This window comes from Emiliania huxleyi (genome assembly GCF_000372725.1).
Source record: "Emiliania huxleyi CCMP1516 chromosome Unknown EMIHUscaffold_135, whole genome shotgun sequence".
Taxonomy (NCBI): Eukaryota; Haptophyta; order Isochrysidales; family Noelaerhabdaceae; genus Emiliania; species Emiliania huxleyi.
This window is the reverse complement of record NW_005201240.1, coordinates 262539-283240: the sequence shown is the minus strand read 5'-3', so window position 1 is coordinate 283240 and position 20702 is coordinate 262539. Positions and strand designations below refer to the sequence as shown.

Here is a 20702-nt window from a genome sequence, read left to right as displayed (position 1 = left end):
CGCTCACGGGCGGCCGGGAGAGGCGAAAACGCTCTGGGGCGCAGATCGCACTGTGGGTTCTACAAGCGGGCCCACGGTTCCCTGGGGTCGCCTCGTGAATAAACGAGTATAAAGAGCGGTGCTTTTTTTGTGACGTCCGTCCCACATCCTTGTGTCGGGCTTGAGCCCGACTTGATCGATGGGAGCTTCGGACAGCAAGCCCAAGGAGGGCTCGACCCCGCAGGTTCCCGAAGGACGCAAGTCCATCGCGCACGAGCCCAACGAGCTCTTCTCTCCTCGCAGGGGCAACGACGAGGCGTCGGGTCCGCTGGCCGAGTCGCTTGGCAACGCGACCCGCCACGGCGTGAGCCCGGGATCTGGCGGCGCGGCGTACGCCAAGATCAACCAGGACCGGGGCGTCGCTCACTGGCCCTACAACGGCTCGCACAACGAGGCCCTTTTCTGCGTCTTTGACGGACACGGGCGCAATGGCGAGAAGGTGAGCGAGTTCTGCGTGAAGGCCATTCCGGCGGCGCTGCAAGAGGTTGGGGCGGAGCTTCGCGCGGACCCGCCGGCGGTGCTGCACCAGACCGTGATCGAGGTCGACAAGAAGGTGCTCAAGAAGGACGGTGGATCCTTCGCCAACATGTGCGGCACGACGTCGACGATCGTGTACGTGCAGGGCTCCACCTGCTGGGTGGCGTGCTCGGGCGACTCGCGCGCCGTGATGGGCTACGTCGAGCGCGGCAGCGTCAAGGCGCGCGACCTGTCCGTCGACATGAAGCCCGACGCGCCAGGCGAGAAGGAGCGCATCCTCGCCGCGGGCGGCGAGGTCTCGGTCGGCCGCGGCAACGGTCCGTCGCGCGTCTGGTGCGATGGGCGGGTGGGTCTGGCCATGTCGCGCTCGATCGGGGACGGGGAGTGCAAGAAGTACGGCGTCATCGCCGACCCGCAGATCCGCAAGTTCGACATCGACGTCGACCGCGGCGACCGCTTCATCATCTGCGCGTCGGACGGCGTGTGGGAGGCGCCACTTCCGAGAAGCTTCCACACGGGCCGCACCGCCGCCACACCCGCTCGCTAGACGAGAGCCTTGCTAGTCCTCTGCCGCCCTCTCGCCACCTCGACTGCCACCAACGCCTCACCACCACCCGCCCGGTGCGTGCCTCGTGCCGCCTCACCGCCCACCTCGTTGCCCGCCTCGTTGCCTTTTGCCCCCGCAGTTCATCAGCTCCAAGGAGGCGTGCCAGATCGTCGCGAAGGAGTCGGCGTCGGCGAGCAAGGCGTGCGCGAGCCTGGTGCAGGCTGCGGCGCAGCGCTGGAAGAAGGCAGAGGGCAACTACCGCGATGACATCACCGCGATCGTCGTCCGCCTCCCGTAGATGCGGAACACGGGCCCCTCTGTATTCCGACTAGCACTCGAGAAGGACACACCCGGCAGGACGCAGCCGTATTCAGCAGCAATCAGCTAAGCCCCTGCATTCGCCCCACTCGCTGCATTCATAGCCCGCGCGCTCACAACGCAGGTCCGTCTCCCCTTCATCCAGCCCGACGCGGACGAACCGCCAAAGACGCTCGACCAGGTCTGCTCACGCGCGCGCGCACCGGGCCTTGCACCTTGCATGCCGCGGGGATCGCCGGGCCCTGCACTTTGGAGGGGGGGCTCCTTCCCATCGTCCCAGATGCCCCACGCGAGCGTGCGCAGAAGCTCATCGTACCTCTCACCTTCCGCGACCAGGTGGGCGTGTCTGGCTCAGTCAGCGGCCGTCTGAGCGGCCACATCGACCTCGACGGCGGTGTCTATATCAACCTGGGCGAGACAGGCCTCGAGCAGATCGCCGAGGGGCGGCTCTCCACCGCCGGCGCTGGCGGCGGAGGCGGAGGCGACGCCTCGGACTTTGCAAAGCGGCGGCTCTCCGTCGCCGCCAAGCCCGCGGACGACGACGACTGGGAGAATGGCAGCAGTGGCGATGACCTGGAGGTGGAAGTGGAGATGCCCGCGCCCGCAGCGTAGACGGCTGGCCTGTCGGCTGGACAGCGGCTTCAGTCGAGGCCCATTGCGAGGAGATGAGAGGTTGTGCGCATCTGCGAGGACGAGTATGAGCTTGTGATGCGTCTCACTGTGTTCTGGGGGTCGTCCACTCTTCGTCTGAGGTTGTTCCGCTTTGCCTCGAGTTCGTGTAGCGAGCCTTTGGTGCCTCGTGACGGAGCTCTGCGTGGAGTTGTAGAGGCAATAAAAAGAAACACAACTCGAAGAGAGAGCGAATGGCGGGAGTCGAGACGACGGCACGCCGCACCGCGCCGCCGCGGACCCGCCAGGCCGCCGCAGCCGCCGCCCCGCGCGCCCGCCCGCCCGCCCGCGCCGCTGTGCGCTGACGGGGGAAGGCGAGAACGGACGCAGCTGCTATCCACCCACCGTGGATCAGACGCACTCAGTGACTGTACAGTGAGTGTGGGCTCCGCAGCAGGAGTGTACACATGCCCACACCTTCCGCTAGTGGCGGCGCTACAGTAGAGAAGATGCGTCGCCGTTCTCGTCGGCGGGCGCGACGCCCCGCGAAGGGCCAAACCCCGAGCCTCGGCCGAAGCTCTCGGACGAGAGGGCGATGTCTCCCGAGGCGAGGCTGCGCGCGGAGACCTTTCGCGCCGCGTGGCGCAGCGAGAGCAGCGGGACGCCGTCTGCGGACGGGAGGCACCTCCGCGGCGCGAGGGCGAGATTAGACGAGATCAGCCGAGATCAGCCGAGAGCGGCCGAGAGCCGCTGATCAGCCGAGAGGAACCGAGAGGATCCGAGAGCGGCCGAGCTTGGCCGAGGTTCAGCCGAGGTTCAGCCGAGATGAGGCGCCTCCGTAGCGCGAGGGCGAGCACGCCGCCAGAGACGAGCAGCGCAAAGGAAGCGGCGGCCCCAGGGCCAGGCCGCAGCGGCCTAAGACAAGCGAGCTGCCACTCAACAGAAAGCTGTGAGGGGGGAGGGGCCCTGGGCCAAGCGAGGTGGCCGCGGCGGAGGGCGCGGCGCGGCGCGGAAGTCGCGCCTGTAGATGCGCGGCGGCCGTGAGGCAGGGGAGAGGGGCAGTGAGAGGGGCAGTGTGAGCCGTGTAGTGCAGCAGTGGGAGCAGCGTAGCAGTGTTAGCCGTGGAGAGGGGCAGTAGTGTAGAGGTGCGGCGGAGCGGCGCGGCGCGGAAGTCGTGCCGGCAGAGGAAGGCGCGCTCGACGACGTGGCCGGCCGCCGGACCTGCCGTCGACTCGACACGTTGGGGATCTCGGCTGATCTCGGCTGATCTCGGCTGATCTCGGCTGATCTCGGCTCGTCTCGGCTAGTCCCGGCTGATCTCAGCTGATCTCGGCTAATCTCGGCCGCCATGCCTGCCGTCGACACGTTGACAAAGTCGTCGTCCCACGAGCCTGGCGAGTCAAGACCACCCGAGATGGGCCGAGATGGGCCGGGATGGGCTGGGACGGCCCGAGATCAACGTCATCCCGGGAGCCTGGCGAGTCGAGCCCCGCACGGAGCGGGTAGATGTACGCGCCATCGGTGGTCTCGTGCAGCTGCCCATTTGGCTCTCCCGGGCTCCACGGGTGCGGCCCTCCGTCCCTGGACCCGTCGGTCCAGCGCCACTCGCCCTCGCTCTGCCGGTCGGTGAAGCCGATCCAGCACTCCTCCGCACAGAGCGAGAGCGCGACCTCGTTCTCGGCGGCGGAGTGGACGGAGGCGAGGTGCATCCCGCGGGAGAGGCAGGCGGCCTAATTAGCAGTCAATTAGTAGTCAATTAGTAGTTAATTAGGGAGGCGAGGTGCATCCCGCGGGAGAGGCAGGCGGCCTAATTAGCAGTCAATTAGTAGTCAGTTAGTAGTTAATTAGGGAGGCGAGGTGCATTCCGCGGGAGAGGCAGGCGGCCTCCGACCCGACCCACGACCGCTTCGGAGCCGCGTGGTACTCGAAGCAGGTCGAGGTGCGGCGCGGGGCGGAGGACGCCGCCTCGCCAGGGAAGGGCGCCGGACCGACGCAGGACCAGCGCTCGGCCAGGGGGATGGGCGCGGCGGAGCCTCGCAACAGCGCGTAAAAGTCGTACCTGTGGCAGCGCCCACTTGTGTCGTCGTTGTCTGTGTCTCGCTCAGTGCGACCGTCTCTCCGTCGCTGGAAATCCGGTGTCTGGTCGTGGCCGACGGGTGTTTCGCCGCTGCATCTACCGGTCGCACCGCCGCCACGTCTGCAGACCCTCGGGGCAGTCCGCCGAAGAGGTGTACTCCTCAAAGCAGCCGCCACCTGTGATGGGTGTGTGGTGGATGGGTGTGTGGTGGTGCGTGGTGGAGGCGCGGCAATGGGAGGGGCAGCGTGCACCTCGCTCGTCGTAAAGAAAGAAGTCGCAGCCGGGCAGGGCGTCGCAGCGGAAGGCGCACTCGCCCACGGTCGAGGCGAGGCCGTCGCCCAGCGCCATGTCGGGCGAGGCGCACTCGGCATGCTTGTGCACCAGGCTCCACGTGAACGGCGTGCGGTCGCCCTCAAGCGCATAGAACGAGACGCCACGCGCCTCGATCCAGCCGCTGTCGCAGTCTCTGCTACCGGCGTGCGACTGCCAGCACTCGAACGTTGTGCTGTCCCACAAGAAGTACGAGCAGCTTGCCTTCTCGCGGCACAGCCGGCCGCAGCAATCCGCTCCCTCGGTCCAGCAGTAGCCAAGCCGTGTTTCTCCGGCCGTGCAGAGCTGATCGGACCGGATGAGATTCCAGGTCGTCATGTACGCGATACTGCCGACAGCCGAGTAGAGCGGAGGTTGTTATTGTTGCCAGGTTGTTGTTCGGCCTGGTTCGGCCGGGTTGTCCTCTACCCCCGCGCTGCAAAGAGTTTTTTTATATTACCCAAAAGCTAGGCTACACAACGCCCTCTATGTTGGGTCAAGGCGGGTTTTTACAACTAGTGTGGGACCTGCGGCGGTAATCCCTGTCTAGCGGAAATTTTCTGTATATCGTGAATGATCGCGCAATATCGCGCAATATCGCGCAATATCGCGCAATATCGCGCAATATCGCGCACCCCTCCGGCCCCGGCGGCGGTGACGGTGACGTTCCGAGCATATTTTATATTTCTTTGTTTTCCGGTCGCGCTTTCCCGCCGCCCACCAGCACCTCTCGCACTTTCGGCGCCCAGGACTGACACGTGTAACGCTTCACGCGCGTCGCTGAGGCGTGCTGTGAAGGGCTCGCGTGATCGCGAGCATCGCACAACATCGCCATTTATCGCATTTTATCGCCAAATATCGCGCGGTATCGCGGTTGCGATATTGTGAAAAATTTTCGCTAAGGCAGGGCTGCGGTACCCGCCTCTGTTGTTCGGGCAGTGAGAGACGCAGGATCTGCACGCGAAGTGTGGGCTCCACTCCGCATTTGCATTTTGGTTTTGGGTGTCGGAGATCATCCATCGCAAGCATTGCTAAAAATCTCTCTCTCGCAAGCACTCATCAGTCAGTCACGTCAGTCAAACCCGCGCCGAGCCGGTCTCGGCGGGAGACCTCGGAGCCGCACGCGATGCTGCGGGCGTGCGCGATGGCTCCGTTGGCTCCGTGCCTAAGGCAGATAGATTAGGGTGTGAGCTGCGGCAGCCAGTCGGAGGCCGCGATGGATGGCCCAGGGCCGGCGGCGGTGAAGGCGTCCGTCGATGAAGGGATGTCGTCGAGGGAGCCATCGTCCTCCGCGCGGTGCACCGGTCCAGTTGTCGGAGTTCGAGATCGCAATCGCCCGTTGACGAACTCACGGAATGTGAGCGACTTGGTGCACGCTGGGTCGAGCATCATGACTCGCACCTCATCCTGGGCGAGGAACTCGCCCAGGGACCAGCTGTTGGCGTCGCCGTTTTGATCGAGCTGCATCCACTGCATGGTTTCGTAGTCAAGCGTAAACGCCCAGGAGTTGGTGCCTGGGTGACTTGCTGATGAGAGCGCCTTCCAGGCGGGTAGTCGTGCCCCTCACCTAAGGTCATACGGCGGCGTCAGAGGGGGGAAGGGGCGCGAAGCGTGAACATGGAGGCAAGCAGGTGGTGGCTGCACCTGGCCAAAGCCGGCGACCTCGAAGTTGTCGTAGCTTGTGCGGATATCGCTGAGCGTGAGAGGGACCGGATCGGCAGCAGCATGGGCGGCCTCGTCAGCGGCCGGAGAGGCCGGAGAGCCGTCCGACGGAGGCCGGTCGTGCATCGGCGCGTCGGCCGTAGGGGCCGTGGGGGGCGGCATCCATCGCTGCGGGTCGCTGCGGGGTGCCGGGTCGCTGCGGGCCGACGATGTGGACTGATCGATCGTCGGCGGGCGGTGTTCAGCTGGGACGTTCTACGGTTAAAAGAGCGACGGCGCCGACACGAGAGACTTATAAGGGTAGACGAAGAATTTCCAAAAGAATTTTCTTGCTTTGCGACCGCGCACACCCCCCAGGGGTCAGGGCTCTCTTGCCCGTAGCCCGATGCCAATCGTCCTCTGGGTGCGTGTGCTTCTTAGGTCATCTTAGGACTTAGCTCCCCGGCCCTGGGGTTACTGACTGCACTCCACTCCAAGGCTGTGTCCAGGCTGTGTCGAAAGGCTGTGAAAGCACGCCCACCCTAGCGGGATTGGAAGAACACGCCCGTAGAAGAACACGCCCGTGCTAAGTCTAAAGAGCCAAGGTGGGCCACACCGGACGGCCGTTCTTTCTGCTGCAAGTCCTCTCGATCGGCGTTGAATCCCGGCCTCTTTTTCAGGCCGTCTTCACTCCGCCCGGCGACTCCATGACGGCGGCGAGGCCGGCGCCGGTGAGGCCTAGCATGAGGCCCTCGGGCACGTAGTGCATGGGGTACTTGAGGGGCAGCCCCGGCGTGAGGTAGCCGAACTTGGCGTTGAACGGGTACACGATGGCGATGCCGAGAGAGAGGACAAAGGCCGCCTTGGCCGCGACCGCGGTAGGCACGTGCATCGACAGGTAGCACAGCACCAGCAGAGACACGCCGTGGCCGCGGATCCAGAACTCCATCCCGGGCGTCGACGGCATATCCCAGTGGTCGGTCACCTGGAGCGGGAGTCGGCCGGCTCTGCCGCGCGGTTCTGGTCATCGTTCAGATGTGTGTGCGTAACGCCTCTGTGGGTGGTGCGGCGTGAGGGAGGGCCGATCGAGGAGTCTGTGGTGCGGGAGGGCCGGTCGAGGAGTCTGTGGTGAGGGAGGGCCGATCGAGGAGTCTGTGGCGGTGCGGGAGGGCCGATCGAGGAGACTCACCATGTTTGCTGGAATCAATATCATCTGCAGGGCGTAGATGCCGAAGATGACGGACGTCGCCTTGGTGTAGATGCTCGCGAAGCCCATGACTTGGTTGGATTGAGGCTGTTGATGAGACACTGGCCGCCGGTGAACGCCGAGGAGAGGGGTGCAGGGTTCGGACTTTTTGCGGGGTATGGTATGGAGCGCAACCAAAGTTGGAACCCTCCTGCCAGAACAAAATACAATTTCCTGGGGTGAGGACGCATGTGAAAATTCTTTTTGTGACCGAGAGTTGCCCCCAAAAGAAATCACTCCCCCACTCATAAATTAGCCTAAGCACGCTTTTCTCGCCAAGTACTATCTATATTCTTTTGCTTATATTCTCGCCAGACCATCTATATTCTCGAGAATATTCTCGAATATTGAGAATATTTTCACCACGCGAGAGGTCAGCGGACGCCAAAAATCGCTCTAAAGTAGAGGTTTGTGCTCCCAAACCGCTCAGGAACGTCCAAAACTTAAAGATTTCCGTCAGCATCGACCCAAAACCTACTGTTGAGGGGGCAAAAGAGCTGCTTCGAGAAGCTGTAGTCAAGACCGTTCTAGACGCCGCGATGTAACGTCGAGAATATTCAAGAATATCTTGAGACTCGAGGTCAACCAAGGTCAAGGGCTGAAGAAAACTTGTAGATTCTTGAGAAAAAGCCGCGCCGGGGCATCTATATTCTCGAGAATATTCTCGAATACGAAAGTGCGCGGGACCATCTATATTCTCGGAGATATTCGAGAATATTGTGCTTAGGCCAACTCATAAAATCGAAGAACAAGAATCTCTCTCTCTAAAATCGTGGGGCCGCTTCAGTTCACCAAGTCCCCCCGTGGGCCGACCCTCCCATTTTATGAAGAATAAATTTCAGATTACCCGGTTTTTGAGATTCGCCTCGCAGATTACCCGGCCAACGATATTTTCCTGCTTAGCGCGATTTCCGAGAGAGATTTTTAGCAATACCAGTTTGTTTGATTTCCGTGAAACCAGTTTAACAACAAAACCAGTTTACCCAGTCTCCCACAATTCATGTTTCAGCTTACCCGGTCGCTAAAATTTCTCAGGGCAGATTACCCGGTCGGCCAAGTTTCTCGTCCAGATTATCCGGCAACGATTTTCCTGCTCAGCAGTAATTTGGATAAATTTCAGATTACCCGGTTTTTGAGATTCGCCTCGCAGATTACCCGACGAACGATATTTTCCTGCTTAGCGCGATTTCCGTCAAACCAGTTTACCCAGTCTCCCACAATTCGTGTTTCAGCTTACCCGGTCGCTAAAATTTGTCATGTCAGATTACCCGGTCGGCCAAATTTCTCGTCAAAACTGAGAACCAGTTTACCCAGTCTCCCACAATTCACGTTTCAGCTTACCCAGCCGCTAACTTTTCTCATGTCAGATTACCCGGTCGGCCAAATTTCTCGTCCAGATTACCCGGCGGCTAACTTTTCTCTTTGAGATTACCCGGGCGCGCAAATTTCTCGTTTCAGCTTACCCGGACGCGAGCGTGCACCTCGTCCAGAGTGCAGAGAGCGAGCACCTGCGGCACTTGGTCCTAAGGGGTCCTGTACCATGCGGAATCGACCCTATCCGGTGCTCAAGTGCTCAAGGAGAGCTCCCACTCGGAATCCCGGAATCCCCGGCCTCGTTTGCTTGAATGACGCAGTCGTGAATCCCAAACGGTTTCAGATTACCCGGCGCATCCCACTACCGGGTGATCTGGAAAAAGAAATTTCACGATCCGGGTAACCTGGAAACGACATTTCGCCGTGTTGGGTAACCTGGAAACGACATTTCGCCGTGTTGGGTAATCTGGAAACGACATTTCGCCGTGTTGGGTAATCTGGAAACGACATTTTGCCGCACCGGGTGATCTGAAACCGCTCACGCCGGGTGATCTGGAAAACGCCGGGTGATCTGCGAGGCGAAAACCGGGTGATCTGGAAAAAGAAATTCTCTCCTGCCTCGAAAGGGCGGGGCTGTCCCGGAAAGTGAGAAACGCCGGGCAGCGTGGCGCATCATTGAACCCTTCCATACGTGCTAGTGCTCCTCCTTCGCTGTCCCATCTCCTCATCCCTTTCCCACCTAGGCGGGGCGGGGGTCGGGGGGGCGGCGGGCGCGGGTGCGAGGTGCGGTGCGGTGCGTGCAATCGTGTGTTTGGCGTCATGTCGTGTGTGCCTTCGCTTGTTCCTAGTAACAACGAAGTCTAGCTCAAAAAAGAAATTTCGTGACCCGGGTAACCTGGAAACGACATTTCGCTGTGTTGGGTAATCTGGAAACGACATTTCGCCGTGTTGGGTGATCTGCGAGGCAAAAAGTCGCAGACGCCGGGTGATCTGAAAAACGCCGGGTGATCTGCGAGGCGAATCTCAAAAACCGGGTAATCTGAAATTTATCCCAGTAATTTCATCAAAAAACTGACAAATCAGTTTACCCAGTCTCCCACAATTCGCGTTTCAGCTTACCCGGTCGCTAAAATTTCTCAGGGCAGATTACCCGGTCGGCCAAATTTCTCGTCCAGATCACCCGGCGGCTAACATACTTTTCAATGTATGTGGCTCTTACGTACATTCCCGGAGGAGGACTGCTGACAGGGTTTGCGATGAGGAGTGACCCGATTTTCTCTTTCAGATTACCCGCTCAGGCAAAATTTCTCGTTTCAGCTTACCCGGACACGGCTGCCTAGCTAGGCGCAAAGGCCGGACTCAGCGTGAACATCGTCCAGACAGAGAGCGAGCACCTGCGGCACGTGTCCTAAGGAGAGCTCCCACTCGGAATCCCCGGCCTCGTTTGCTTGAATGACGCAGTCGTGAATCCGTACAACTCTTTCAGATTACCCGGCGCATCCCACTACCGGGTGATCTGGAAAAAGAAATTCCGCTCCTTGGCCTGTACGAGGTTTTCCGGAAAACAAAAAGGAAAACAGAGGGTCCCCAGCACTTTGCGTTGCCGGAAATTTCCAGGGAAAACAGAGGGTGTTTGGTGCTCCATTCCGGAAACTCGCGAGTTTCCCTGAGTCTGAGAGCTGGTCTGGGGCAAAATCTGAGGCAAAATTGAGGAATCGACAAAATACCCAGGCGGTGAAAGGAAAACAGACGGGGTGCGAGAGGAAAACCTCGTACAGCCTAATCCGCTCCCGGGTAACCTGGAAACGACATTTCGCCGTGTTGGGTGGGTATCTAATCTGGAAACGACATTTTGCCGCACCTGGTGATCTGAAACCGCTCACGCCGGGTGATCTGGAAAACGCCGGGTGATCTGCAAGGCGAGTCTCAAATGAAGACAACCAACAAGAAAGAAATGAACCCGCAGGGGTGAGAAATCAAAGGCGGCACGCCGAGTCGGCAAGCGCGTGCGCGGCAAACGACCAAACATAGCAAGGCCGACTGTGTGCACATGCTGGTGCGTCTCATCCCGCTCGCCGCAGCGTCGGAGTCCTCGCAGCAGATGCTCGACTACTGGCGCTTCCACGGCATGCTCGTTGGCCCGGCGGCGGCGCGGCGCTGCGTCAAAAGCTTCGACGGCGTGATTCTCTTCATGCCATCAACATACGACCCCGCAGCCTTTCAGGCCGAGGACGCCGCGCAGAACGTCAGCCTTCCCTTTGAGGTGCGGACCCTGACGCTCCTCAAGTACTACGCGCTGGTGCTGTGGAGCCTCACCGGGCTGTGCACGCTCCTCCGCCAGACCAGGACGCTCGACGCGGCGGGAGAGGACGACGAGAAGCCGCTTCTTCCAACGCCGCTCGCGGTGCATCGGAATGTGGTCGAGTGCCTCCGCGCTCGGACCGGCGCGTCCCGCGTCACGCTGGCCCGCCGCTTCGAATTCCGTTTCCGCCTCATCGGCCTGTGGGTAGCCATGCACCATTACCGCTCCGCCTCCGGCGGCGAGGGGCGGCTGCATCTCGTGGAGGTCTACCAGTTTGACCGCAGGGTATGCGCAGCGTGGGCCTGCGCGATCGCGGCGCTAGCCATTCCGCAGCTGTGGAGGGTGCTGCTGCTGCTGCTTGGAGTGACTTGAGGCATGGCGCATGGCGCATGGGCACGGTGTTCAGGGTGTTGATTTTTTGTTCAGACGAAGACTGCTTGACGAACCTGAGCCTACCTGCGTGGTACCTCTCTCACACAGGTCACCGACTCACAGCGCGGGCCACCACCGGCATCAGCAAATAAAGTTATAGTACGCGCAGTGTACACAGTAGTGTGTCAGTAACAGATAGTAAACTGTCTACTGTACGTGGCTGGGTTCACAGCGATTGTAGGAAAATGAAGGGAACACTTGACGGTCGCGGCCTTCCGACTCGCGCCTTCGCCTCACTGGCACTATTGTAGCCCTGGCCGGTGCGCGTGCGGAGTTGAAGTTCCGGAGTGAAAATTCGAACGCGTTCTCTCACGGTGACCAAAAAATGTCCACCTAGAGGCACCTCCGGAGGCAGGCCGCCGCAATCCGGCGACACAGCTCCAGCTGTCGAACTGACCCGCAGCTCCTCTCAGAGCGGGAACTGTGACGAAAGTTGACTGAGGCGGTTGTCAGGAATCATCATACGGATCACATGGTGACTCTCTCATGACGGGAGACCGCCCGACCACTCCTGGGTGGCACTGCCACCGGTGTCGCTCGACGTCCTGTCGACAGCGTGCCGACAGCGACACAGACCATGTGGGACGCGTCGAGTATCGACCTCTACTGCTTACCCAGCCTTCGAGTGTATCCTGGCTGTGGTCCCACACCCACTGGTGTCCATCTCAGAGACCGCAGGAGGTCATGAGGGTCGATGGGAGTGCCAACCCCACAATGCCTAAAAACCCAGCCCAGTATTCTTTCCCCCTTGCTTCGGGCCGGGCCTCAAATGCCGGGCCCGGGGTAACGTGTAGGGTAGGATTGGGCCCTCCCGTCGGGGCTTTCCCTCTCTTCAGGCTGGAATTTTCACAGCAGAAAAAGAAAATTTCCGCGGAAATCACGATGTCAACCCTTCCCCCGATACTCCAGGGCGAACAAGGACTTTTGCCGGAGGAGGTGGTGGCTATGACTTTGGACCTTTGCGAGAGGTGGCGAGCGGAGCAAGAGCGGTGTAGGCGCGTCCACGCGGCGCAGCGACTCTCCCGCGACCCTGGCCCCTCTCGTAGCCGCAGCCGTAGCCGCAGCCGTATCTCTTGCCGCTCTTCTGTGCCGGGTTGTGATGAGGGTGAGGGGACGGATTGAAGATCCCTCACACCAAGATCGTGCAGGGCGGGGACACATGTCCCTAAATCCTCCATCTCGTCTCAGTTTGACCGCGTTTTCGGTGATCTGATGCTTGAGCTTGTAATCTCTTGTAGGGCTTGTGAGAGTGGCCTGCCAAGCTCCCATGTCACAGGAAGGACTGTGGTGTGTGGAGTGTGGTTGCAGGAGAGTCAACCATCACTTTAGTTGGTATAGTACCCCACCCATCCAGTTATTTCTTTTTTAGTTTGCTTTTCCCTTACCTTTTGAGGGTAGGTGTTTTTTTTTACGTTGCTAGGTGTAGGTACCGGGAGAGAGAGAGATTTGTTGTGTGGTACCGGTAGGTAGGTAGGTATGACGTAGGTAGGGGTGAGTGAGTGAGTATTCTTGATACGAAACCACGACGACACACACCAGTCGACTCGCATCGGTTGCCTCCATGAACGGCGGAGCTATTCTCGCGCCCACACCACACCTGGCTCCAACGTGGACACGCACACACACACACACACACGTAGGTAGGGGCAGGGGTCGGTCAGGACACTCTACAACAACTCATGTGTCATGAGGCCCGGCACAAAAAAGAATACACTTGCCGCGGTCAATTTCGCAGTAGAAAATCCCAAGAACGGCGTCTTCACAGGGGTGTCGCTTGGGTGCGCCGCAAGGGCGCGTGCCGCCGCCCTCCTCGCCGCCGCCCGTGATCATCCGATCGCCCCTGTCGTCCATGTCGTCCACGTGTATCGCCTCGCCATCTCGTGACTCCACTTCCCCGCCCGAGTCGCTCGCGGCGACTCCACGCGACGGCTTGTGCGAGCCAGAGGGCAGCCTCCGCACGCAGCGCCGCACCACGGCCGCTGTACGCCGCCGTACGCTCGCGCTCCTCTCGGTCGGCCTCGTCGCCGGGACCGCAGACGCACTCCTCACGCGGCTCGCAATCACGCTGGACGGCGCGTCGCTCGCCGAGTGGCTCGCCATCAAGGGCCTGGCGAGCGCGCTCTTCTCGAGCGGGCTGCTGTTGCATCAGAACGGGATCGGCGCCGTCCGGCGCCTCCCCGCCGCGGCGGCGCGGGTGCCTGCTCACTTTGCCGCTGGCTCGCTACTGCATGCGAGTGCTCTGAGCTGCCGCGCCGCGGCATTTTACTCGACGGGCGGGTCGGCGGCGCTCGCCCTCCTCTTGATCTCCCTCTGCCCGTTCTGGGCCGCGCTGCTCGGGAGGGTGGTGCTGGGCGACGGCGCCTAGATGCGGGACACGCCGACCCCCCTGTATCGAATTCATGCCAGCACTCGAGACGGATCGTGCTCTTCGCTGAGTTAGTGCTCGCTGCGGCCGCGGCTCCGTAGCTCACAAGGGTGATCGGACTGCAAAGGCGACGTCCTCCCTCGCCGCACCGTCGCCGCGCTCGTCGCCGCGACCGCCGCCGCCGCCATCGGCGTCATCCTGCCAAGCAAGCCCGCGTACCGATGGATGTGCACGCCTGCGCCCCGCCCCACCCCGCGCACCTGCCCACCATCACCACTTTCTCGCCGGCGGGCCCACGGGGACCGTCTAACCGGTTGTCTGGCAAAACCCACACCATTGCGGCCGGAGGCGGCCCTTGGAGACCGAGCACTGGCGATCGCCCCTCATCCGCGCCCCTCGTCACTCAACAGCGCCTCTCGCGCCGCCCCCACGTCCACCCCGCGCCCCTTACCGCCCTCTGCCTCGCCTCTCCCCTTCACCCGCTCTCCACGTTGATCTACACGTTGATCTCCCCCCCCAGGCTGCTGCTCAGCGTCGAGGATGAGTTCGCCGGCGCGCGGCGGAGCGCCATGTTTGCCCTCGCCGCCGGCCTCTGCCTCGCCTCCCTCCTCACGACCAGCCGCTCTGTCACACGGCACAGCGACACTCCTCCGACGCCACACCTCTAGCCACACCTTCCGAGACCCTCCTCTCTCCGACACACGTCTCCACGCCCACGACACGCCCGCGACACGTCCCACGACACGCCCACGACACGTCCACGACATGTACATGTCCACGACACCTCAACGACGGTCGCGTCCACCGACAACCACGAGGCGTCCACGAGCCCGTCCGCAGGTACAGCGACGCCCCCGTGGTTGGCCTCGCAACCATCGCCGGGTCGGCGACGGTCGGCGCCGCCTCGCTGCCCGTCGCTCTCGCCGGCATATGGACGGCGGCGCCTCTTACGAGATCTCCCGAGATCGCCCCGAGATCTCCCGAGATCGACCGAGCCTAGGTTTGGACGACGACGGGTTCCGAGACGCAAGCTTCTGGCCGATCGCTTTCTGCGCCGGTGTGCGCCGGGGGAGCCACCCCACGGCACTCCTCTCTCCGGATACGCCTCCTGAACAAGTGAACATGCCCCCGAAACAGACCCTCCGCTTCCCCCTTCTCTCCACAGGCGCCGGCGCGAGCCTCTTCACGAACGCGTGCGTCGTGCGAGCGCCGCGGCAGGTGAGCTCGGCGGAGGTGGGGGTGGTGCTGCTGCTCGAGAGCAGCGGCTCGCTGGCGCAGCTCGTCCTGCTGCTCGAGGCGCCCCCCCCCCCCCCCCCGGGGGGGGCCCACGGGGGGGGGAGACGCAAGAAACGACCCGCCCAGTCGGGGAACGGAGACCACGCGCCCGGTCGGACTCTTTGACCCACCGGGCTTGCACTTGCGGGGGGCGGGCTCCCTGCCTGTGTCTTTGGGCGTGTGGAGCAGTATGCGGGGGGGGTAGACTGCCTGGCTCCTGCCCCACACACACCCGCGAGGGGGAGGCGTTGACCTGAGCCCTCAGGCGGCGATCTGGACCATCGCGGGCTACTCCTCCGCACGTGACTTTTGGAACCCGTGGATGGTGGCCGGCATCTCGCTCCTCCTCTTGCTCATCGCGGCGCACGAGGTGGCGCAGATGAAAGCGGCGCGCAGCACGGCGCGCCGACGGTTGTGTCAGCTCCTCGACGCGGCAGCGGTACGCAGCAGCCCTAGCACGCCGGCTAAGGGGGGAGCGGTGGCCGCTCGAGGCCGCGGTGCACAGCGGAGCTAGTGAGCTCCGGTCACGGACTCGCCGGCGAGAGACGGCGAGAGACGGCGAGAGACCGCGGGATACGGGGAGATACCGGGAGATACGGGGAGATACGAGATAGGAGAGGAGATACGCCAGTTGGCATGGGGTGTCGAGGTGTCGAGTCAGTGTCGAGGTTTGGTGTCGAGGGTGTGCATCGAGGCCAAGGGCTCAGATACATAAACATATATTTTGACACGCCGCGCTCGCGGAGCGTCCGAAGAGCCCAGTCATACATCACACACACAAGATCAAGAAAGCTGCCACGCGCAGTTTCGTACTGACTACTGTGATCGTCGCAGCCGAACCCCAAATCCCACCCAACGCACAGTCCACAGAGCTCGCGTCAGAAGCCGAGCCGTCCGAAGAGGCCTCCGCGCTGCCTCGAGGCGGAGGGGGCTCTGATCCACACATTGATCGCGTATTTCACGCCGCGCAAGGGGGCGGTGCCGGCGTGCTCGGTGCGCTCGTCGTCCATGCCCGAGTCCAGGACGTCGTTGAAGACGAGCGCCGTGTAGGCGGTCGGCTTGATGCGCAAGTTGAGCCGCGGGAAGGTGGTGTGGCCGCCGTCCTCCTACGATCGGTTCCGAGAAGGCTCCGAGAGGGCTCTGAGAAGGCTCCTATGGGAGGGTGGCTCTACCCGCCCGCGCCTCCTCGGGCAAGTGAGAGGCGCAGATCGGGAGGGCGCACAATCTCGGCGATCTCGCGGCATCTCTCGGCTGCATCCGCACCTCGGGCAGATCAGAGAGGTAGATGAGGAAGGTGAGGTGGCGGCGCGGCTTCTGCGGAAAGTCGCAGAGATCGAAGAGGTCGTGATGCGCCTCGTACTTCTCGCCCGGGTGGTACCGCACCACCTGCAGCGGCTCGAGCATCGGGTCGTCGTAGCCCGAGAAGTAGGAGATGCGCGCGCGGATGGCGTCGACCGCCCAGTTGCGGCCTGCGAGCGTCGCCGTCGACGACGTCCTCCGGTCCTGGAAGCAGAATACGCCAACCTCAGGGCACGAATACGGTATTGTGCAGCGTATTCAGAGCACGGCGTGAATACAACGGAGAAGACTACGTATTCAGCTTCTGGGCCTCCGGTCCTGGGCGACAGAGCGGACTGGCGAGCGGTGGAAGTGCGACTCGGACAGCCGCAAAATCTCTGCCGCCTCCGCGGCCGTCACAAAGTCGTGAAGCAGCCGCACGCGCGGAGAGGCAAGCACCTGCACCACGCGCACCTCGTGCGGCGGCGGAGCGATCCTCCCGCCGTAGGACTCAAGCAGCCCAAGTTGAGGGTGCGGCGGCGCCGTCAGCGACACGGAGCGGCGCCGAACACGCGGCGTGCTGCGCGACACGTCCACAGGGCAGGTGAGCGCGTCTGCGCCGCGTCCGTCCCTGCGCCGCTGCGGCGGCACCGCCCGGCGCTGCCACGGCAGGGTGCGCGCGGCGGCGCACTGCGTGGGCAGCATGAGCTTGTAGGTGTTTTGGCCCGCCCATCCTGGCAGCCAGCACCGCTCGTGCGAGCGCGCCTCGCGGCTAGAGACGTCGATGCGCGAGGAGAGCACGGCGCGGGCCTCCGGCCTGTGTGCGGAGAGCACGCTGTCCACGTCCGACGCGGCGCACGACTGCAGGCAATCCTGCGCCATCCTCGTGGCATCGCTGCGGCACTCCCCCCGCGCGGCCCGCGCGGCGCACCCGCTCGACTTGTCGGAGGCCTCGCAGCGCAGCGCCTTGTCGCAGACGCCGACGCTCCAGCCCGAGTAGGTCGAGCGAGCGCACCGCTCCTGCACCGTGCAGGAGGTGTTGCAGAGCGCCGCCAGGTCCTGAGACTCGCACCGGCCGAGCAGCGACCACTCCACACAGCGTGAGTCGCGGTCGATCTTTAGGCCGGTTCGCTCCTCCCACGCGTCGCACTCTTTGCGGCACGTTGAGAGCATGAAGGCGGGGTTGCGCGAGCACTCGCCCGCCTGTGCATAGCCCGCACACTCCTTCTCCATCTGCTGGCGCATGCCGCTTCGCGTCTTTCCAGTCGCTTTGGCTTGGCGGCACGCGGCAGCGCAATGCTTGGCCATGTAGGAAGGGTTCGATGCGCACTCGCCGGCCTCTGCCCATGAGTTGCACATCTCCTCCTCGGCGAGCGCCGCCGCTGCCAAGACGGCGAGAGTGAACTTCATCTCCCTCGGAGCGCTGAGAAAAGAATTCAGAAGTCAATGCAAACTTTTTTAGATTAGCTCTTTGGAGTGCTGGCAGGGTTTGCGATGAGGAGTGTTTCCGTCCGATTGGTTTCCTCGGGTTAGCGTGCACCACTTCACCGCCTGTTCACCGCCTGCCACCTGCGCAAGAGCACGCACGTATTTGAAAACAATGAAGGAGAGAGTGCTCGGATTCACAAAAGCTCATCGCAACCCCCGTCAGCAGTCCTCCCTCGGGAATGTTCGTAAGAGCTACATACACCGACCTGGCTGTGTCCTGTGAGCCAGGCGAGGCCCGGGGGGCAAAGACAAAATCACCGCGAGATCAAACTTTAGACCCTCCCCGGAGTGTGGCTTGCCCGTCGGGGTCGGCCGCGCCGACACTTACCGACACCGACCGGAGGCGCTGCCGCTGGCTCCGTTGGAGACAAGTTCGCCTTTGGCAACACCGACGAACGCGCCCGCCTCGCAAACATGGGCTGCAAGCAACGGTCGCGGGCTCCGTGGGCGTCAACGGGCATTCGACCACACCACCGGCCTAATTAAGGCTACGTCAAGTCACAGCGTGGCCACTACCATGATGGCATCATCACACCAAACGAAACACAGTTCAACCTCTTTCTCCATCCACGAGACATTCGGGTGGGCGGCTTCTCGCCGCCTAGCTCGCCGCCTGCAGACCAGTTGCAAAGATCAACCGTCTCGCACGCAAGGAAGGCTCAGCGCTCGGGCGTTGACCGCACCGCCTACCCTCCCCACTCCCGCCTCTCGTTTGTGTCACACCACGCGCAACGCATCTCCATCGCTTCGGTGAAGGAAGGGGCTGGAACCGCGCCATCCTCGATCGCCGTGCAAAGCTCGCTTCCGAGCTCTCACTCACGCCGCGCGTAGGTAGGGCCCTTCCTTACTTACTTAGGGGCCTAGAGAACACAACCTCTTAAGCTAAAAGTACGTGGTCCCGTACCATGCGGAATCGACCCTATCAAGTGCTCAAGTGCTCAAAAGTACGTACGACACGGCGGCCGACACTCACGCCGCAAGCGAATCGGATTCCCCATTTGGCAGCATTTGGCCAATTTTCGCCCGGGCACGTCCCTCCGCCACCTCCCGCAACACCGCTGCCCAGGCGTCAACGCCGGCAGGCAGCTGGCGACTGCGGGCGGGCGTACACATATGCCCCCGCAGTCGCCAGTTGTCAGCGCCGCCGAGCCGGCGCCACGTCTCAGGAACGTCCTGTTCCTTGTGCTAGACGACCAAGCTCCGCTGTTTGGCTCGTACGGACGGCAGGCCGGCTTTGCATCAGCCCGTACGCCATCTATCGACCGGTTTGCAGCAGAAAGTAGTCTCTTCGAGACAGCCTACGCCCAAGCTCCGACCTGCGGCGCATCACGCGCAAGCCTGATGACGAGCCTCTACGCCACCACAGACCGCTTCATGCAATTCGACACCTGGGCTGAGCGCGAGGCACCCGGTGTCACTGACCTGCCAACGGCACTCCAGAATGCTGGCTACATCACTCTCTCAAGCGGCAAGATCTACCACAAGCGGCTGGACAATGAGCAGTCCTGGCACGAGGTCTGCGGCTTTGGGTCGGACATCCCTCGCTGCAGCTATGACAAGGGCATGTGCTGTCGTCTTGTGAGGCCCGTCGGCCGCCGCACGAGTGAAGAGGGCGAGGAGGCGACAGTGGACACCTTCGCCGAGTTCGCCGCGCGAGAGAGCGTCGACCTGTCAGCTGCGAAGGCCAGCTACTACGCGTACATCGATGCCGAGGAGGACGACGGCTTGCTGGGTCTCTCTGCATTTGCTCGGAATGGCCCGACCTGTGGCCATCGCGGACTCCCCGCCTGCAAGCCTCCAGCCGTTGAGGCGCCAGACGTCGACGACTACGCACTGCCCGACGGCAAGCTAACCAAGAAGGTGATCGGCGACATCCGTCTCGCCAAGAAGGAGGGCACGCCCTTCTTCATCGCCGCCGGGTACAATCGGCCGCATCTCCCGTTTGCCGCTCCGAAGCGCTACTGGGACATGTACAACCGCTCCCAGATTACGCTAGCTCGCAACCCGTTTCTGCCCGAAGGGGCACCAGCGCACTCCGTAAACTACTTTGAGCTCCGGACCTATGGCAGCAGAAATCGGCAGCAGATTCCGGAGTACGATGCAGGCACCGGCGGCCCGAGTGGAGGGGCACTCGCTATCCCCGACAACCTTGCCAGAGAGCTCATCCACGGCTACTACGCCTGCACCTCGTACATCGATGCGCTCATCGGCGACCTTTTAAGGGAGCTCAGGGCGCAGGCGATGTACGACGACACGATCATCACGCTCACCAGCGACCATGGTTACCATCTCGGAAACAAAGGTACCTGGTGCAAGCACACGCTGTACGAGACGGCGCTACACGTACCCATGATCGTCAAGGTGCACCCTGCAGTAGACCCGACAGGGCCTCCACCTCTCAAGTACGCCTGTGCTCCTTGACGAGCATCGCTCTCCTCCACAGGCGCCCGGCTTTGGCCCATCGCGCATACCGGCACTGGTGGAGAACATCGACCTCTACCCGACTATCCTCGATCTAGTCGGCCTACCCTCGCCGGCTCACGTGCAGGGAAGGTCAATGGTTCCGCTGATGAAAGGCAAGACAGCTTCGTCAAAGAGCGCGATCTTCGCGCGATATCTCTACATGGACACCGTTCGGTACCAGGACAAGCAGTACACGTCCTTCTGTAGACTTGACCGTTGCTGGGACGCCAACAGTTGCCGCAATGCGTGCAAGTCCGACTCGGACTCCGACATGCTTTATGATCGTAGCATAGACCCGGAGGAAGACGTCAATCGCGCAAAAGACCCTGCCTACAGCATGGTGGTCCAAGAGATGCGAGCCACGCTGCAGAGGCACAAGGAGGCTCGCGAATCTCCGCCGCCGCAGTCGCCACTCTCGTTGCCTCCACCCCCCCCGCAGCGGCCGCCGTCGCCGTCGCCCTCGCCCGCCGCCCACGCCCTCGCCGCCGCCGCCGCCGCCGCCGCCGCCGCCGCCGCTGCCGC

General features: G+C 62.4%; 7 protein-coding genes across 7 annotated transcripts; 4 read left to right on the top strand and 3 right to left on the bottom strand.

Annotated features, from left to right (window-relative positions):
• Positions 1–144: 144 nt before the first annotated feature.
• EMIHUDRAFT_417800 (hypothetical protein) lies at positions 145–2899 on the top strand. Its single transcript, XM_005788455.1, has 5 exons — positions 145–1006; positions 1203–1346; positions 1506–1562; positions 1718–2680; positions 2830–2899. The coding sequence occupies exons 1-4, from the start codon at positions 179–181 to the stop codon at positions 1991–1993; spliced, it is 1305 nt and encodes a 434-aa protein (XP_005788512.1). The 5' UTR covers positions 145–178; the 3' UTR covers positions 1994–2680; positions 2830–2899.
• A 79-nt stretch (positions 2900–2978) lies between these two features.
• Positions 2979–4799, bottom strand: EMIHUDRAFT_414045 (hypothetical protein; the record flags this gene model as incomplete). Its single annotated transcript, XM_005788454.1, has 7 exons — positions 4319–4799; positions 4177–4243; positions 3875–4049; positions 3451–3720; positions 3343–3367; positions 3162–3211; positions 2979–3004 (listed from the first exon to the last, which is right to left on the bottom strand). Coding segments are annotated over exons 1-7 (1008 nt in total), but the record flags the coding sequence as incomplete, so codon positions are not given.
• Positions 4800–6693: 1894 nt separating this feature from the next.
• EMIHUDRAFT_226953 (hypothetical protein) lies at positions 6694–7293 on the bottom strand (the record flags this gene model as incomplete). Its single annotated transcript, XM_005788453.1, has 2 exons — positions 6694–7002; positions 7207–7293. The coding sequence occupies 2 exons, from the start codon at positions 7291–7293 to the stop codon at positions 6694–6696; spliced, it is 396 nt and encodes a 131-aa protein (XP_005788510.1).
• Positions 7294–10674: 3381 nt separating this feature from the next.
• EMIHUDRAFT_440766 (hypothetical protein) lies at positions 10675–11323 on the top strand. Its single transcript, XM_005788452.1, has one exon. The coding sequence runs from the start codon at positions 10679–10681 to the stop codon at positions 11249–11251; it is 573 nt and encodes a 190-aa protein (XP_005788509.1). The 5' UTR covers positions 10675–10678; the 3' UTR covers positions 11252–11323.
• A 1779-nt stretch (positions 11324–13102) lies between these two features.
• On the top strand, positions 13103–15666 carry EMIHUDRAFT_455198 (hypothetical protein; the record flags this gene model as incomplete). The annotated part of the gene is made up of 7 exons (XM_005788451.1): positions 13103–13662; positions 13804–13903; positions 14197–14247; positions 14672–14733; positions 14842–14957; positions 15217–15390; positions 15646–15666. Exons 1-7 carry the CDS (start codon positions 13161–13163, stop codon positions 15664–15666), a joined length of 1026 nt encoding a protein of 341 aa, XP_005788508.1. The 5' UTR covers positions 13103–13160.
• A 163-nt stretch (positions 15667–15829) lies between these two features.
• EMIHUDRAFT_70930 (hypothetical protein) lies at positions 15830–16454 on the bottom strand (the record flags this gene model as incomplete). Its single annotated transcript, XM_005788450.1, has 2 exons — positions 15830–16057; positions 16215–16454. Coding segments are annotated over 2 exons (468 nt in total), but the record flags the coding sequence as incomplete, so codon positions are not given.
• Positions 16455–18830: 2376 nt separating this feature from the next.
• On the top strand, positions 18831–20473 carry EMIHUDRAFT_226946 (hypothetical protein; the record flags this gene model as incomplete). Its single annotated transcript, XM_005788449.1, has 3 exons — positions 18831–20078; positions 20161–20354; positions 20434–20473. 3 exons carry the CDS (start codon positions 18831–18833, stop codon positions 20471–20473), a joined length of 1482 nt encoding a protein of 493 aa, XP_005788506.1.
• Positions 20474–20702: the final 229 nt, after the last annotated feature.

Excerpts from the sequence above, each read along its gene's own strand:
- EMIHUDRAFT_417800 (XM_005788455.1), top strand. The coding sequence starts at position 179 with ATGGGAGCTTCGGACAGCAAGCCCAAGGAGGGCTCGACCCCGCAGGTT. Across the intron at positions 1,007-1,202 it reads CGTCGGACGGCGTGTGGGAG|TTCATCAGCTCCAAGGAGGC; the intron begins GCGCCACTTCCG and ends TTGCCCCCGCAG. Across the intron at positions 1,563-1,717 it reads CGCCAAAGACGCTCGACCAG|GTGGGCGTGTCTGGCTCAGT; the intron begins GTCTGCTCACGC and ends TTCCGCGACCAG.
- EMIHUDRAFT_440766 (XM_005788452.1), top strand. The coding sequence starts at position 10,679 with ATGCTCGACTACTGGCGCTTCCACGGCATGCTCGTTGGCCCGGCGGCG.